Source organism: Limulus polyphemus, unplaced genomic scaffold (assembly GCF_000517525.1).
Source record: "Limulus polyphemus unplaced genomic scaffold, Limulus_polyphemus-2.1.2 Scaffold1987, whole genome shotgun sequence".
Lineage (NCBI taxonomy): Eukaryota > Metazoa > Arthropoda > Merostomata > Xiphosura > Limulidae > Limulus > Limulus polyphemus.
Window position 1 is genome coordinate 162,212 of NW_013667597.1, and position 19,428 is coordinate 181,639.

At 30.3% G+C, this 19,428-nt stretch overlaps 1 protein-coding gene across 3 annotated transcripts in view; it reads right to left on the reverse strand.

The window, feature by feature from the left end:
• Positions 1-11,766: 11,766 nt before the first annotated feature.
• Positions 11,767-19,428, reverse strand: part of LOC106465575 (ankyrin repeat domain-containing protein 50-like) — a 46,797-nt gene continuing 39,135 nt past the window's right edge. For all 3 annotated transcript variants that reach the window (XM_022393499.1, XM_013925802.2, XM_022393497.1), the window contains exons 7-8: positions 14,430-14,684; positions 11,767-12,756 (exon numbers count right to left, since the gene is read on the reverse strand). In XM_022393499.1, coding sequence (XP_022249207.1) covers positions 12,128-12,756; positions 14,430-14,684 — 884 coding nt within the window. In that variant the 3' untranslated portion in view covers positions 11,767-12,127. The remainder of the gene's footprint in view (positions 12,757-14,429; positions 14,685-19,428) is intronic.

Below are 19,428 nucleotides of genomic sequence, written 5' to 3' on the forward strand. Positions count from 1 at the left end.
CACTGCTGTAATCTCTCTTCTTGTTTCTTTTCTTTCTCCTCCAACCACTGCTGTAATCTCTCTTCTTGTTTCTTTTGCTGTTCTTGTATTGCTGCCATCAAATCTGCTAAGCTGTAATTTGATTTGCTGTTTCTCCTTTCCATCTTTTATTTTTTTTCGTCCCACTCTCTCACACCAATTTGTTACGTCTCTGGTCGTTTGTTAATTTCCCTTAAAAATTCCTTCCAAAAAACTTCAGCGATAGTCCTTTCTTAAATAAAACTAGTTTTTTTTTCTCAATACAACGTTGCAATACACTTAATTTCCACAGTCACTTTAACTTAAACACACGCTAGAATTCACAACGATTTACGCACTTTACTTATGGCTTGACTCGATTATCTTTCTCTATACCTCTCTGTCTGCAATTATTCTCTGTCATCATTTCTTGCCGGTCATATATATACAAAATAGAGGGCGTCTGGCAAACACTCGAGCCTTCACAAACGTTCCAGATACTCATTATGTGTTACCAGCGTCACGTGAATTTCGCTATCGTAAAAATATTGTTACAACGTTTCACAAGGTTAACCTGGCACCATCAAATACAACAACTTCAAGAAGTGAGCTCCTGATCTACATAATACCAAAAAATAGCGCATGGATACATTGGTATTTAATTGGTTGAGCTTAATGATACTGAAGAATATAAAAAAATGTTTAAAAAAAAACGACTAACACACTCCAAAAATAAAACGATTTTAAGCAAACCCGACGTTTCGAATTAATGGTTACCTAAATAACTGTAGTTCTGAAATCTTTAAAAACTTCTTGCTAACAGAGTTGTACTAAAGCAACTCAATGAGCCTTCACAGACTAAAATGTCATATAGATTCTACCCTTTGACAATGAACCGCTCACTAAGCGTTTACGCAAAAGTCACAAAACCATAAAGAAATATAGGGTAAATATTCGTGTTTTAATACTAGAAATAAACGACCTTATATCACCAGATTTTTTTTTTCAGTTGGACATTCAACGTTTCGTTTTACAGCTTCTTCTGAAGTGTTCCACTAAAACAGAAACCATAAGTGGGGAAATGTGGTTTTTGGAAGTATTGTTACGACAGCGGAAGTCAAGTGACCCTGGTAGCACGTGTTGAGAGCCTAGAAGAAGCGGTATTATCGTATATAAGTGCGCTAGACAGCGAAGGAGCGACAGGGGAGAACCAAGGACAGCAGTTACGACCGGCGGGAACCGAAGATGGCAGATACAGAGATCGGAACTATAGTTGCTGACAGGCGGAGATAGAGACGGACAATTGAGTCAAGCGCGGTAGAAAGTGAGTGAATTGTTGTGAACTATAGTGTGTGTAACTGTGAAAATTAAGTGTATTGCAAAGTTATATTGAGGAAGAATAAACAAGTTTTATTTAATAAAGGACTTGTATCGTAGAAAAATTAACAAACAAACATACAGAGACGCAACAGTATTTTGTCTTTGTGCAGCTCTTTGTCAAATGAAAACTCTCAGTAACGTGGTGTCTTCAATAAATTGGTTACCAATACAATGCATTGTTGACCATCTGACAACTGCTTTAGGAACCCCATTTTATCAATGTTCGCAATGATATAGTACACCAACACTCACGAGACGACTTTGAAGAAAACTCTCATCACATTAATGTTTTGGCCCTTTAACCACCAATACTTTATGTATACAGGGCTACGCCAGGTTGACTGGTAAATCTCATTTACAAATAAGGGAGGTTGTAACCTAGATATATCACCCGACCTACCGTTTGAGGTCACCGCTGTCGAAATCATTACACAATAAGTAGCATTACAATCACATTAACTATTGTAGGCCAGATGTTACCTCAAGAGATTGAAGAATAAACAAAGACAACTAGAAGGAAAGCAACTTAACAACTTTCTTGACTGTGTGTTATGTGAAAACTTCACATACTTACAAAACTGATAAATTGTGAAAAATATGTTAAAATCAAGAGAAAGAAAACACACGATATGATCATATGTTACACTTTTTTCTCCTCATTATAACATTTAAATAAAAAAAAATCCATACATGGACATCAGTCAAATGAGTACTATAACCTTCTGTAAACACTTATACTTACACAGACAACACAGTTCTTTATGCAACCCTTTATACAGAAATATAGTGATCTTTTACATTAGTGGGTCAAATGATACCTTTAGAATACAACCTCCCTTATGTTTCAATGGGAAATTACAAACATTGACCTGGATGCATGCATTCCTTGAAGAAGAAAAAAGCATTTCTGTTTCATTTATATAATGCTATGTTTCTCAGTCTGATAGAGATTCTTAATAGATTTAACCCTACTTCTAGCAGATATTTTTGACAGCTCTCAAATCTTCAGTAAAGATGCCATCCTAAATGAATATATTCGTTTTGTGTGTGCACGTGTATGTATGGCATAAAGATTATTTCACATTGTCATATATTGTCTCTATGCATTTTCTGCTCAACGTCTTGTTATTCCATGGAACCTGCCAAAGTACCTTCAGTACTTGAGAATAACACACGTTTGCCAGTATGTGGCAATGTTATTGACAAAGGCTTACTAGAAATGGTTCCATTTTAACTATTTTAAAATTGTATTTTCTAAATATTCACAAATGGTGTTATTAACATTTTAATGTTTTAAAATTCTTCACGTAGATTTTCATACATGCTAATGATTATATAAGCATCACGAATCAATATCTTAATCATCAAATTCATTTTAAACAAATCTAAAATAAAACTTTCAAAGCTAAAGTATGAGCTGATAAACATATTTTTATTCTATTGTCATGTATTAATGTATGTAAAATCAATTTTATGTTCTATTGTGAATTTTGTATTTTATTTTACTCTCAAAATACTTCAAAAACTGATTAGTACATTCAGGGTCATTGAAGATACCAAACCTATTATCAAACATATCAACAAAATACTGGCAAAATTCCAGAAAGAATCTTTCAACCACTGTTTTTCAGGATAATTTGTGGTCAACTACAGTGAATAATTAAAGTAGTTTGGTGTTTTCAGTCAGAATAAATTTCAGGCATGAAGAGATCAAGCCTTAATAGTGAAGACATCTTGTCATTTCACTTTGGTACAACATTTATTCAGCTGACTGTGTGCCTTGCTTTTCTTTTGTTTTGTCATTTTTATTAAAATACTTTCTTCAAGTTACCTGTAGCAAACTACAACATATTATATTTCAGATTAATATATAATACAATGTAGTAGTCTGCCACTTTTATAATGAGCCTTTAATTTTAAGTTAATAACGTTTACTTTTTTGTTCAACTTCCCACCAAGTCTTCTCTTTCTCAATCCACCTCCTATAAATCACTTCACATGTCCTTCCACATACTTGGTCATTGAATTTATAGTTATTGCAGAAATCAGGGAACTGTGAGCTTGTTTTATCCTTCAATTACCACAACAGCAAAGAAACTAGTTAGCAATTGATAGTAATAATTTTGTTCCCATTACCAAGCCATTTGTTGTTACCACACTGTTGTTACTTAAGAAATGAGATACTTTTGTAACAAATCTTAACTTTCAGAAAATAAAATTATGAAATTTTATATTATTATTCTAATATGAAAGATCCACTGTTAAATTTAAGAGTCTCTGTACCCCAATATTCTTTTGAAGAAGACTCTGCAACTAGGAAAATGTAGTCGAAAAACGTAAATGTCCAAGATGCAAATCTTGATATATTGGATCAACCACTAGATGGCTCCAAACATGTATAAAAGAGCATGAAAATTTCATGAACATTATTGAATCAAATATACATAGTCACATTCTTGATTAATGTGATGTAATCAGCACACCACAGCTCGTTCAAGATTAAGTTAATGTTAAGATAACTAATATGAATTTCTGATGATAGCAAGCTACCTACTTAGATCAAAATTAAAAATCAACCCAGTAATGAGTATAGGTAAGTAATTATACTTTTCTTACATTCTTACTTATAAAAAGTAAAATACATTTTTCATAAGTTGGGTACACTCATTATTAATGATATTTTTGGCCATAAACCCAATAATATCATACTAGGTTTGATCAGCTCAAATTTATGTTAGTTCTAAATCCATGTCACACACTTCATTTGAGAACCTTGTCTCAAGTGGGTTGGGACTTATCTGAAACTGACATGATATAATAAGGAAGACAAGTCACCAGATGTAAAAAAAAAAGAAAGAAAAATAAGTTTTTGTATTTTGCACTGCACATACATCTATCTACTGGAGATATTAGACATACCACTGGTTTATACATGCCATGTTCTCACATACATAATTATAAACGTTTCTGAAACCACTCAAAAGACCTAAAATGTCTTCATTAACTGGAATATTTTATGTTATTTCTTATGATAGATATTTCAAGACTAGAAATTAATCTGACAATAGTCCTGTTCCAAGTAATTATTAAGGAAAATGAAAAAAAACAGATTTGAAGTGTGTTTGATTATAATATGTCTTTGAATAAGCAACAAAAATGATCTGTCAGTTTAAAAGTCAAACAAAACATTATCATATGTTCCAAAATGATGTATTATGGGTTATATAATGAAAAATCTTAATTTCCTTTATGAATTACAAATTCTAATTTCAAAATCTTCTGAAGCAGAAAATGTGCTAGCTGAATTCTTGACATTTATAAATAACAGAGGTTAACATAATTCTGAGTGACATATGAAAATAAGCATTATAAATTCATAAATTGCAACATTTATTAACAGAATGACTAGAAGAAATACAAAATATCACTTTTGTATATACTCCTTACAGCTTTTCCCATGTTTGTACTTTCATTCCTACATAACATCTTCACAGCCCTAAACCACATGATGGCCCTTGGTAACAAACACATTACAGAAAATACTGATATACAACAAACATACTTGCTTAGCCTCATGTGATAAGGAAAGTATTATAGTATAATCTTCACACTTGTCATCAAAATTTAATTCTCTCTGATGCTTTGTGCAAGCATGAAAACCAAACATATCCAGAATATTTTGGAAAAATCATTTTTTTAACTGAATATTACACACATACACAAGTTTTGGCTCACAATATAAACAGAAATGAAGTGAAAAAAATGAATTTCATATAACAAAATTTCACTAGTTTGAAGCAACACTGACTTCAACAGTAGCATAAGAATCCAGACCAGAAATGACCTAAGTGGAGATTCACTGAATGAGTTAAGTTTGTGCTTACCAATCTTTCAATTTTTTGTATGTAATAATAGATCCTTTGGAAAATATTAAATAATTCTTCACTTCATCACTACATAAAAACGTACACTAAACAGTAACAAAACATTCTTACCACAAAATCCACAATTTTTATTCATATAGGTGGTAACTAAAGACATTTAACTACTAAAAAGTTTAAACACCCATGATTATGTTTTTTGTAAGATTCAATTCCTTAAAACAATGGGTTAGTGTTAGCATTCATTAGTACACATATGTAAGACTAAACTTCCAAACCAGAAGAGTATTAATAATGATGTCTTGTGAATATTACTAATAGTAAGTACACATTGTACTTAGTTTGTCATTATATTGCACATGCTTTAATGAAAGCAACATATACAAAACTAATTGTCCAACACATGCAACTTACTTAAAGAAAAACATCCTCTTATGCAAGCACACACAACATGAAATACATCAATTTAAAGTAAATACGAGATATACATGCAATTATCAAAATAACTGTTTAGTTCAATGTCCCATGTGTTATTAAACTGTGACAAATATTAAAGACATATCCCTTTGTTTAAAAATTGTTGTTCTTGTTAGTGAAAAGCTACACGATGGGCTACGTGTGCTTTATCTACCATAGTGAAACAAGCCTGGATTTTAGCATGGTAACTCTGTAAACTTGATGCTGACTAACTGGGGGATTTTGTTAAAATCCAAATAAAATATATTTTTAACTTTCATCTTTCATAGTTTTCTAAAGCCATCAGTACTAAAAAATTATAAAAATTATAAACTACATACATATCAGAAAAACCCAGAAGCAACAGAATAATAATAATTTTCACAGCAAATATACAATTTTTGATCATAAAATCTTTTCATTTGTAAAGTTTTGAACAGCAAGAGTACAATCTTGTCAGTCTATAAAATCAGAAAATAAAAAGTCAAACTGAAATAATTACATATTAAACTATTACACGAAATTATTGATAAGAAAATAAATTTATAGATAATCAGTTTTCATTTTAAACATTTTAATATAACCAAGAAGATAGTGAAGTAGCAATATATTTTGTAATCAAAATCTTAAAGCACCATCATTAATTACCTGAACATTTACAGAAATTATAAATTGTGCTTCAACAATATGACTTATCTTTCAAAGAATTTACTTAACTCTTCTGATAACTAATTTACTATGAATCCTCAAGTAATTTAAAAAACTTACATTTTAATGTAACATAATTTGTGCATGCAAACTCCAATAGCTTTTGCCCTATTAAACTTTTTTTGTTAGAATACACAGTAAAGGGATGTATGCTGGGATGTACAAGTTCCACTGCGGCCCTGTTGTAACATGATTCGCTATAGCATGGAACTCGGTATAAAGCAGATCCATCTTGGGCCCCCAAGTTTTCATTTAAATTTGCTTTCAGAACGTATTTCCAGTCTTTTTTCATGATATGTTGAACCTTATTGAAGTAAAATGCTCCACAAGTGATAGACTTCTGCCAGATAATACTCACTAACACCCAACAAGCAATTCATTAAAATTAAACTTAATTTTCAAACTTTCTTATTTCAGATAAAACCTTGTGTGAATGTATGAATTTAAATAAATATGCTATTTAATATTCAAAAACTTGTTCTTTATTAACTGCTGGATTATTGGTTATGCTTTCATTGTTATTTTAATAATAAATTTTTGATAATAAAACAACTAGAACCAGCCAATGAGATGACAGCCTCATGACTAATTAAGGGGTTTAACCAATGAAATTGACTCGACACTTTTGAAAGGACCTCATTATAGCAGGTCCCCAGTGTATAAAGAAAATGGAAATCAAATTATAGTTTTACATATTCAAACACAAATGTTCTAAAAAAGAAATTATATCTGAATAAAAGACTAGTTTTTAAAACATGTCTGCAACACCCAAAAAATCAATAAGTGACCAGGGATAGGTCACAATTACAAAGGTGAATAACAACACTGACCAGTTTTCAATCAACTTATATCAGAAATTAAAACTGAAATGCAATTCATAAAATATTAGGAGAGTAACATGAAATAGTCATACATCTGATAAAATCCTAAAAATATACTAAGTTTGCTCATTTATTAAACTAGGTATTGTTTACTAACAAATCAAAATGATTAAGTTGTTGTAGGAAAACAAAATTCTTTTTCTGAAAGTCTCTTACACTAAGAGTTATCAAAATCTCGCATCAATATTGAAGAAAATGACATTTTTCTAATTGTCATACAAGTAACAAGTAATATCACAAATACTATTCTACAGGAAAAGTATTCAAAACTGAATATTTTATCAAGCAAAACCTAAAATAACTTGTGGTTATACAGTTTCTTCTTGTCTTCAGTAAACCAGTCAATAACTATCAAGTCTTACAAAGAAGTATCAGTAAAAACCTTTATAATTCCTCTTTAAGAAGAAAGAGAATAAACTTTTAAAATTTATTACACATTCTACATTCAAGATTTAGATTTTAATAAACAGTTTATTTTTTATTTATCTTGTACATACTTTAAACCTCTCAATACCTTTTAAGAAACATTTAATCCATTTTCTAATAGGGAGAAACTTATTAAAATAATTGTAACATAATACCTTTTCAATAATCAATCACCCATAACCACTTCATTAAAAAAAAAGAAAGAAATCCAAATGAAATGCTGGAAAGGAAGAATTCTTCTATGGTTTAATTAATACAAATCTTTAGTACCTACTATCATGACAGCCCAGATATAATTATAGTACTAATTCATTTTCACTTCAAGAAAATACAATACAAATTGAGAAATGAAACATGTATATCTGGTCTGTCTCTTTAAACTGCAGCGTGTTTTATTAAGATAATAAAATCAATAACACACTACTTAAAAAGGTTAAAGGAGTAGTTAAGGTGAAATGTCTTCATACTTAGTAGCTTTCAAAATTAGAAAATATACTTACAATAAAGAATACTTCAAACTACCATTAAACTATCTCAAGCTATTAATACTAAACCAAGTCATATCCACATTCTCTGCTGTAACAGAAGAATAAGAAGGTTTACGAATGGAATGGAATTCTAGGAACACATTACTGAATCATACCAATTTCTTTACATTTTTCAATGCATTACACATGATCTGTAAGTAATGCTCAATATTTTATTTCACATTTGCTTAAGAACATGTTTAGCGAGGTCAAATGGAATCTTTAGGAATGAGAAAATAACAATAATGTAAACAAATATAAAATATTTGCATTCTATTCCAAAAACTATAAAAATACAAATATTTGTAAATGACAAGTGGAGGAGACCTTTTGAAATAATATATATTAAAAAATTACAAGGAATAAGTCTGTATAGAATATTCATCACAAAAACAGGAAGACAACTAAACATATAAAAGAATGGTTAACCACTAAGAGTTATATTTTTACTCAAATATACGTAAGAGTAATACAGAAAATGGGAGACAATATACAAATGTACAAACGGATAGTGTAAAAATTACATAACTATTTACAAATACATTTGGATAATATAAAAAACAATTACCATCTTGATAAGATACATAGTAGTTTATGGAAATATACTTGAGGTGATTTCCTTATCAGCAGTGGTGCAAGTTCATGTGAGATTAGGTGGGAGTTTTTATAAGACTGGTGGCTTGCAAATCTCTATGGCAGAATGCCCAATCTCAAGATGAAAAAAACTATTCTGTGTATGGAGGTTAGTATTCATTTCAGAACTTCTAATACATGACTATACTGTTTGACAAGTTAGACACTAGTTTCTGAACATATGCTTGACCTGGCATTATTAATAACTGAGAGTTCACAGGTTACCAACGTGCTTAATACATGGATGTGAAATTATTTTAGCCACACATAAGCTATGTGACTGTGAACTCGTCACTGAGTAAGTTGGACAAGAATTATATATTGATGAGTTATTATGCTTTTACATGAAGTTTTTCAAAGAATCTTTCAAATCAGAAACTCAACTATCATTGTCATGGTTAGTAGCTACACAATCATCTAAAACTATATATATATTAACATTAATTAACAGATTAACATTAATTCATGAACATATACACATAGCAAATAAACAGTGATCTACAGAGGAAGACAGATAAAATTGTTTCTGATCCAAACAGAAATGATCAATGTTCACCAAAATTCTTTATTTAACAACTTAAAAGCTTATCAAGATACTAATCACCAACTAATACTTTAGCAAAAGTAATTCTTAAGAAAGTTAGATATTAGTTTGTAATCAAAATGAAAAAAATACATTTTAAAAGTGGAAATTTATATATTTCTTTACTGCTTAAAATTTCCTTGTACCAAATAATTACCACAATTTAAATATTATATTAGATAAAACCCCAAGTTTTGTAATATGACAAAACTACACTTAGAGGTCAAATTCTAGAAAAAAAAAATTAATTATTCTTTCTAAAGTGGATGTAGAAGTGAATACTTCTACTGTTGTTTTTAACAGCATAAGTAATGAGAAATAAAGTACATTCAACCTGGGTGTATGAAACACTAGTTTCTCCTTCAAAAGTTGATTAAGTCAAAAAAAGTAGTTCCTTTTTCAGTGTCTGATACCAGAAGTGTGAAAGTAGTCCTTCTTTAAGCAAATAATTAGTGTGGTATTGGTTGTGCAATCCTGCATACACAAAGAATATACTTTTAACACTAAAACTACAATGTGAATAATTCACAGTGCTTAATCTTACCAGCAATCACTTGAACATGTATATACACCTTTAGTATCTTTCAACAGACTGAATTTGGCTAAGATTATGTATACAATGAACTGTTCAAAAATAATTTAAATTTTGACAAGAATAAATCATAAGTAGTGACAAAATCTGTATAATTTATCCTCCAGAATTGAAAATTGTTTACCACCTAGCAATAATAAAAAATGTTCAAAGGGTTATCAATATTAAGTATCCATTTGTATTCAACCCTTATATGAGATGAACTCAACTGGACAACTGAGGTCCTCAACAGTGCTAGTCAATGGATGCAAAATTATAGCTCATCTTGTAGGACAACAGTCTTAACACTGTGTGCTACTTTACTGAAATGCATACTGTTTTATGAAACCACTTAACCTGAATAAATAATAAATATCTGTAAAGTTCAAAGTTGAAATCCTTCTTTAGATAATTCTTTCTTAAGGTTTGGCATGGAAAGAATTCAATTGTGCAATTAACAAACAGTCACAAGTCTAACATTACAAAAGTGTTTGGGATGTTAGAAAAAACCCCAGATTCAAAAAATTAATTTCAAACAAATATACATAACCACATAACACAAGTAATATTAAAAGGTGGGCCTTTCATCATCAGGGACAAAAGTATTTGTATTAAATCACAGCACTAACTCACACTACTTGTACCAATCCAAAGAACTTTTGAGATCAAACCCATCAAGTCTTTCTCAAATTTTTTAACAGACCATGCAAATAAATTTTTATTTTTACCAACTAGGAGTTAAAATACAACAACAGAAGAAACAATTTTCTCTTCCAAATTACTACCTCCCAGGGTCTCAGATCATTCCTACATTGAAACTTTTAGCTGTTTGTTTGCCTAAAACACTTTTCAGAGTTGAGGATTTATTGAAACATAGAGTAAATGTAAAAAATTGAAAACAAAATGCTGTGTAAGAAATTCTACAAAAACAATCATACAATAGTAATATCTTCAAGGTTCTTTAAAACAGCATCACTGAAACAATTTGTTGATCATATTTCAGTTTGTGTTTCTCAACTTTTATGACAACCAACATAAAGAAAATTAATAATCTCATTAAATATTTTATGTTTCTGTTCATATGAAATATCAGTGATTGTTTTTCAAGACTGAAGGTATGTTTCTATAAGTCATGACATTTTGAAAAATAACCAATGATTACCTAAATACATTTCAACAAAACACATTCAGTACTTATTCTGTACATACATGAAAATATATGGAAGATTGAGGTTATTACTCTTTTTTCACTAAATAATATCAAACAATACGATAACAAAAAACTTAAAACTCATTCATAACTCTGTTACCAGTTTTCCTCACTATCAGCTATTTTTGTTGCTCTGAAAAGCCCTATTAAGTGTATTTTTGCTCTGTTTTGGCTTCAACTGTATAACTTAAAAATAAAGTTTTTTCTTTGTTTCTAAGCAATAAGTATGGCTAAATGTAGATAAAGGTTTAACATTAGGATTGATGACAAAGCGGACGGACATACTATGATTCACGTATGTGCTTGCAGCCCAAAAAAGTGACTGCTGCCATGCAAGGTACTATTTTCATTGAAGTCTACTTTAAGATAACAGAAGTAAATAAGATAATTAATTAATTTATAAAAATCCACAAAATAGAAATTTTTATCTGAACAATGCTTATTTTCTAATTTTAGCATTTGATACACTTCTAACTGTTAAAAAAAGCAACTAAAAAAGACTAAATAAAAGAGCTTTTCCTTTAAAACAGATTTAGAAATCTGGTACTCAATTAGTATATCTGCTTACGAAACATAAATAATTATATTTATGATGGCATTGATTGTTAAGAGGAGTAATTCTTAAAACCTCATATTTTAGTTTCAGTAATTATTATAGTACCATAAATAAATAGAAATCACAGTAAAGTTACTTATGTAAAGTATATGCTGAAGCAGTGAGGATATTCATAAAATTCTCTGTCAATGTCACATCTAAATGTATAACTGGCTTTAAAACAACAGTCCAAAGTTTTGGAACACTAGTTTAACAGTATGAATAACAAATGTTCTCAAACATTACTTTTTGATACTTTTACATACAACAGTTTTATTATCACCTGAATGGCTGGTTTGCATTGTTTACATCAGCTGTTGGGCTTGATGCTTCCATGTCATCTATTACATCCTCTAAGAGGAGATATCGTTTTATACGTTCAGGAAGAAGCAAGTGGTTAATTTTGCACACCAAGTTCTCTCCTAGTCTTCGCCTGACTACAATGCGACTAAGGTCCGAAAGATTCATGGGGTTACTTTTCATGTAAATAAGCCATTTTTTTATGGTATTTATTGGGTAGCTATGTGGCATTGTGGGAGGAAGTATTTCTAGCCATGGAGTCTGCCAGAGATGGAAGCCCGCAAACACAAGAAGCCTAACAGTATGAAAGTGGTTTTTGCGTCGAGCAAGACAAAGGTTGTCAATATTACATGAATATACATTTCCCATGTTAACATCACTTCCACACCTAATAAGCTCTTCTGCAAAACGAAATTTGTCTAATAATATGGCACGATAAAGAGGGGTATCTCCTGGAGTGAAGCTTTCAACATTTAACTTAGAGCCACGTCGCATCAGCAGATGAAGAATAACACGAAAAGTATCAAATTCCTGAGATCTTATACCATCTACAGCTTCATGGATTAATGTTTGTCCTGAAAGCCCACTAGTCAACTTAACATCTCCACCTAAAAAAATATATATATATATATTATTGAAACTGGTAAGGTACTAAAAAAAAGAGAAACTGATTAAAAAACACATTTCCATCAACATTACTGCTAGGTTTGGATTTAGAGAACCAATTTCCCTGTCAGTTTAACAGGTTTTCACTTATTTACATAACTACTATCTGATATTACTTGTAAGATATATTTCATCATATAAAATCAGCAGTCAGAAATAATTTTATTCTAATATAGAATTATCTCTATCATTTAAACACATTATATGTAAAAAAATTTGTAATGCTTTTAATTATAATTTGTCAAGTAGACAAATATAGAAGTATTTTTTGCTCTGGGAAGTCAACATGTATTAATTACATACAAATGAGGGGCTTGGTGATTAGGGTGCTCAACTCACAATCTGAGAGTTGCTAATTCGAATCCCCATCACCAAACATGCTCACCCTGTATGGTTTCTGAGTGTGCCGGCCACCCAGATGTAAAACTTCTTGGCTTAAAAAAAATACCAGCTGACCCCAAATTAGGTCATAATGATTAAGGCCATAATGAGAAAAAATATATATATATTTATGTATACACATTATCACACATGATACATTAAAAATAAAGAGTTAGACAAAATAGAAATCACTTTAAAAATCAAAAGTCTACAAAGGCTCTTAAGATTCATTTTACTGATATTGGTATCTTCAGTTCTTTATATGCTTTAAAATAGTTTACACAATTATTTTTACATGGGTAGCTTTTATTTATAGGACAAACTTCTCTAAGTTTACTATAATGATTATGAAAAGGTTGGCTGACAATTAATGTTACTCACACAAATTTACCCAAAGGGTGCTTATATGTTTGACATTGGGCTGATTAGAAATGGTGCAAGAGCCTCTATACAGTGATCAAGCAACTGATTAGAAGTATGCCCTACAGGTACAGGAACTCGTACTCATTACTGGGTATATTTTTGTGCAAAATGTGGTTCTTTCACACAAGATAATTCATTCAGACCTGAACTCAGACTATTCTACATTTTAGGGTATGCACATTCCATGAGTTGTAACTAAAAATATACTATAGATGAAACTAATCTATTAACTATATTGAGGATATACACTCTAATATACCTGAAAAGACTCTATAGTCAGCTTTAAAATCTGGCTCACTGATCATCTTTGACATGACAAAAACTTAAATGTACATTAGGCACTGTAATAAGTAATAATCTTCCATTTTAATTAACTCTACAACTACATATAATTTCACGGATGGAAAAACAAAATATGATGATAAAGTCATCCCCAGCACTAACAGCCAATTTTCTTATTTTATGTGCAAGTTAAAATATATTCAAAAACTTTCTGATAGCTTAAACTGACACTGGATAATGTCTTCATTGATAAGTGTCTTTACAAAGTAGTTTTGTATGTCAGACATAACTCTAAGCTTACAATATGCTGGAGGACATCAAGAATTAAATGCATCTTACTCTGAAAACTACCTGCACTGGATAGTCATTCGTAGAATCATTTAAGTTTTTTATTACCTTAAAAATTACTCTAAGCTGGAAGTTCATCAAGAATACTTAGATCTAAAGGCTATGCAAAGTGAAAAATCTCCTTTATCATCCCTGGTATTGGCAAAATATCTTTCTATCTAAAACCTAAATATAAACTTACCATAAGCTAGAAGATCTTCAATAATTTCAACCTGACTAGCTCTAACAGCTAAGTGCAATGGAGTATCTCCACTGTCATCCCTGGAATTAACAAAGGATCCAGCTTGGAGCAACAAACGAGTAAGCCTTGGGCAACGATGCATAACACAGTAGTGTAAGAGATGGTGATGACCAATGACTTTGGCTCCACCCTTAAGTAAGATGTCCACTAATTCTACATCTTTGTACCACACTGCTTCAGCTAAGGGGGTGTATCCTGACCAAATATACATCATAAACTAATATAAGTTGATCACAAGTCTGTTTGTGTGTTATTAATGCTTTTGCTAACTGATAGTATTATTGAAAGTAATTATACATCCTTTAGAATACTATTAGGAAATTGTTTTTCAGACGATGTAAAACTATGAAAATTGTTGCATACATATGCAAGTTCAAATGAATAATTAAAATACAGGCAGTATATGCATTATATATAAAATTAATGAGTATAAAATAAACAATGCTAGGAAGTAACAATAAATACACAAGTTGATTTTAAATAATTCAATCCACAAATTTTAGTGAATGCTTGTTTATATTAATACGACTTAATTTTAAGATAAAGGTGAAAGTATAAAATCTGAAGGAACAAAACACTTGTGAACATTTAGATAAGTTTCATGGAAAACAGATGGCGAACATTTGAGTTTATTCATAATACTATTATCAATTTACTGAGTATCTAATGTAAATAAAGGATCACCAAAGATGGATAGCTAGGTAACTACATAATGAGCATTTAAAATGTTGACCATTTGCATGGTCAACAGTAATTATACTAAGCATGACAACATGTTCAGATAACTGTGCTCATCACTTTCTGGAATTTTAAGCTCTTAATGGATGTGAAGAAGTCTTGAATAGCTAAAAAGTGTTAAGTATTTACAACCATTCCAGCTTTTACTTGATATACTCTACAAAAATAAAATATTATTAAAACTAGTTAGATACTAATAAAAAGAAACTGATGTAAATACAAATTCCATCAACCTTATTGCTAATAGCTAAAAGTGTAAAATATTTATAACCATTCCACCTTTTACTTAATATACTCTATAAAAATCAAATGGAGAATAATAATAAAAAAGAAAACAAATTAATATATGCAAGCAGCCTATTGTCATAAATTCACTAATAAATCCAAATCTTTTTTTTTTCACACTTACACCAAAGCTGTCACATTTATCTAATACCAAATTTGATTAAAACCTCCTAAAATTTTGATAAACAAATATTGTCTGGATAAAAAAAAAAATTCTGTATCTTCTATTAAGCATTGTGATAAATTCCTTGCAAAATTAAAAAATATACACTCTATGTGTAAAACTGTTAACAATTGGATGACTGAGTTTGTTTTTAATCATTTTGTTTGTACAATCAAAACATTTTCTGAGGTTCAAGGGTTTTGTACATATAACTACACATACTTAAAAATGTTTTAGAATATCTAGTATGTGATTTGGTATACGTAAACGTACTTTTAGTTGCTTAAAAATGGTTTGGTACACAAAAACAGAAAATGTTCCACAAACAATGATGTTTTTATATATTTCAGAACTGGTTATATATTATTATTTGGTACATATTAATATACATAATTTAAAAAGTTTCAGAAGTTTCAACCATTAACTAATATTGGCTTTTTACATTTTACCATTTCTTATAAATTATTCTGAGAAAGAATAATAAAAAAAGTTTGTTTGCAGTAAAAAAAAATTTAAAACATTTTATAGCCCATGAAAGGTAATGAAGATGAATAATATAATCTATGTACTTTTGCTAAAGGTACTAATTTGTATTACATTTTAACTTGAGATGAATATCATAAACATAAATGATAGGTCTTCTGACTAGCAAATGTATTTTGTACTTAAGCTTTGCTAACAAAAAAAACTAATAAGTACACAATAAAACAGCATACTTTTTTATAACACTATCATAACAATAATCTATGCTTAAAAAACAGCAGTTCCTAGAAATTATTGTGAACTCCAGAATTCAGAAATACAAGAGTTTTTTTTTAGATTAGGAGGTAGCATGCTTACAGAAGCAAAAGCCTTTAGGAGTAAACACAAAACAAAACAATTATATTTTTTGCTACACTAAATTTTCTTCAATTTTGTTTTTCTACAAAAAGTTACCATAGTGATTCATAGTGAAATGTTCAATTTGTATTTTGGTGAGTTGGTTCTTCAAATATGTAGGGCTTTCATTATTATTATTTTTTTTTTACAGAGCTATTTACAATTATTTTCACGTGGACTTCTGAGCATTGTTAATGTGTTTGAGGTGGTAGGCACCTCTTCCTGTCACTGTCTATGATAGAAGTTTATGTGCATAAGAGTTAAGAGTTTTAAACTTGTGAATCCTCCAAAGAAAGAAAATTACAACTCCAGAAAAGTCTTTGAAACTCTTTTCCTTTCACTTATCACGTCTTAAGTTATAGAGTTTAGATACTATGGTCACATTAACCATAAATCTTTCACAGCTGACATCAAGTACTTTAATATTTTCTGAACCTTCAGCATATGGGCTTGGTCATTTTAACCAAACTTGCAAACACCATGTAACCATGAAACTATACAAACTATAACTTCTAAGGCAGTAAGCATATCTTCACAAAAGCTTTTGGCAAACATTACTAGTCTTTTGTACACAGAAATAATATTTTTAATTAAGTATTTTTACTAAAGGTTTGTCAATAAATTTATGGAATCAAGAGAACAAGACGAAAGAGATGTTGGAGAAATAAATATCATAAAGAACAAACAGGATTATATGCAATTTGATGAAAGAAAAATTAAGAAGAGATGGAAAGAGAATTATGAAAACTGATGAATGTAGAAAATGAAAGAGAAGTTTTGGAAGAAGTGGTAACCTTGGAAGGTCCAGTAACAGATGTTGAAAAGTTGAAGGTGAAGAGAGCCATTGATAAAATGAATCTTAAGAAAGTGAGTGGCCCATCAGGAGTGGTAGTAGAAATGATAAAGGTTTTGGAATGGAAAGGCACTGAATGGGTATGGCAGCTTTTATAGTAAATATGGGAGGAAAGAAAAATATGTTCAGATTGGGGGAAAAACATACTGGTTTCTATATACAAAAACAATTATCCATATACTTAACTGTGAAAATGATAGAATCATTAACTCTCTCAATTATACTATGAAATTAGATTTGTTTATCCTAAATAGCTTTCACTCATAACAGTATAGATCTATTTATACTAAAGTTTTATTGTTTTATTGCTCTTTGAAGATTGACTAATTACTATTCGTGCCATAAGTTGTAAATCACTTGGTGAATGTGCAGCTCACATTACACTATCGAATTACATTATATTACCTCGTGAAATGTTTTTTATTACATTATTATTATTTATTTCGCCTAATATAACCTTAACAAACATAAAAAGTTTCCTATTTTTATATTTTAGTTACTTTTATAATAATAAATAATACAAAAACAAGAAAAAATTCTTACCTTGGTCTTTTTTTTTTGCTTGCTGTTGACTGTCGATGACACTTAACCCTACTTTTTTTTATACCAATGGTAATACTGCACTAAACAAATTTTTATTTAATTAAATAATGCACCAAAGAACACAGAATAATAATGTGCAAAAAGTAGATAATGTCCCATAACTATCACAAATTTTCTGGCTTTCGAACTATGCAAAAAGAGCCATTAGGAATTCAGCTAAGCTGGTTGACAAGTTTCCTGTGGGAATAAAGGTTGAACTGGAAGTGAAACTGTCAATTCTCTGTACAGAAAACAATATAACATGTCACTTGATAGACTGAAACTTTGGCTTTCTATTGGTTATAAATACTATAGTATTGAACTATTGGCAATTTCTGAAAGAGAGGATGTGATAGGTGGGCATGGCAAGAGGGGTTTGGTTGTCTATTTCATGGCTCTGTAACCAAATGAGATTGAAACCTATAAAAATTATGCTTTGCTTCAGCTATGACAATAATATATTAAGTAATACATGTTAAATTTCATACTTCTTGGAGGGGTGGTAAATAAATTAGAGAAGAAGAAATGCCTAAAGAGTAAATGTCAGAAGTTAACATTTTCCTAAATTGAAAAGGTATTTCCAATAATACTTACCTCCTCTCACACTTATAGCTCTTACTCGACTGACAGGGTTTCTGCCTTTGCCCATCTAAGCATTGTTCTGATTTTTCTCGCTTGCTCCAGTCTTTTATACCCCACTCAACTGCCCTTTGCAATAATTATCTCGTGATACTCTCCACCTACGTCAATGTGCCCTCTATCCTGGTACTGTAGGTAAGCACCTCATTCAGGTAATGTTATCACCTTTAGAAGATTGATTCAATTCCAGTCTCTTACACTGGCTCTTAGTGGAGAGGAAGGGTGGGAAAGTGAGAGGAGGTAAGAATTATTGGAAATACATTTTAAATTTAGGAAAATGTTAACTTCCAAAACATACATACTTCTCCCACTTATAGCTAGAATCCCACACTGATAAGGTGGAGGGGCCAGTGAATGAAATTATCCATACAGAAAAGGATCTGCATAGTGGCCTAGTCTGAGTTTAAGGTGATTTTCATGTTAAGAGTAAAAGTGTTATATTTTTCTTCTTACAATTTTCAAATTTCATTTGCATAACTTCTAGAACCTCCTAAATTAATATCAAAAGTTTTTTTCGGTAAAACTTGATATATTATATGTTATTTTCTCTACCTTAACATATACGGACTTGGTTAATTTGACCAACCTTTTAACCACAAAAAATAATAAAAAAATCTAAACTATCCCTTTCTTCCTCCAAGAAGAAGGGTCACCAAACTTTTTTCACAGCGGGCCAGATAACTGAGAGAATGATGAGCACAGGCCGCATAACCATTTTGTTCAATACAATACAGTGAATACACAAAAAATAAAGACAACAAATATGTTTATTTACCAAAAAGTTATCAAAGAAGGCAACA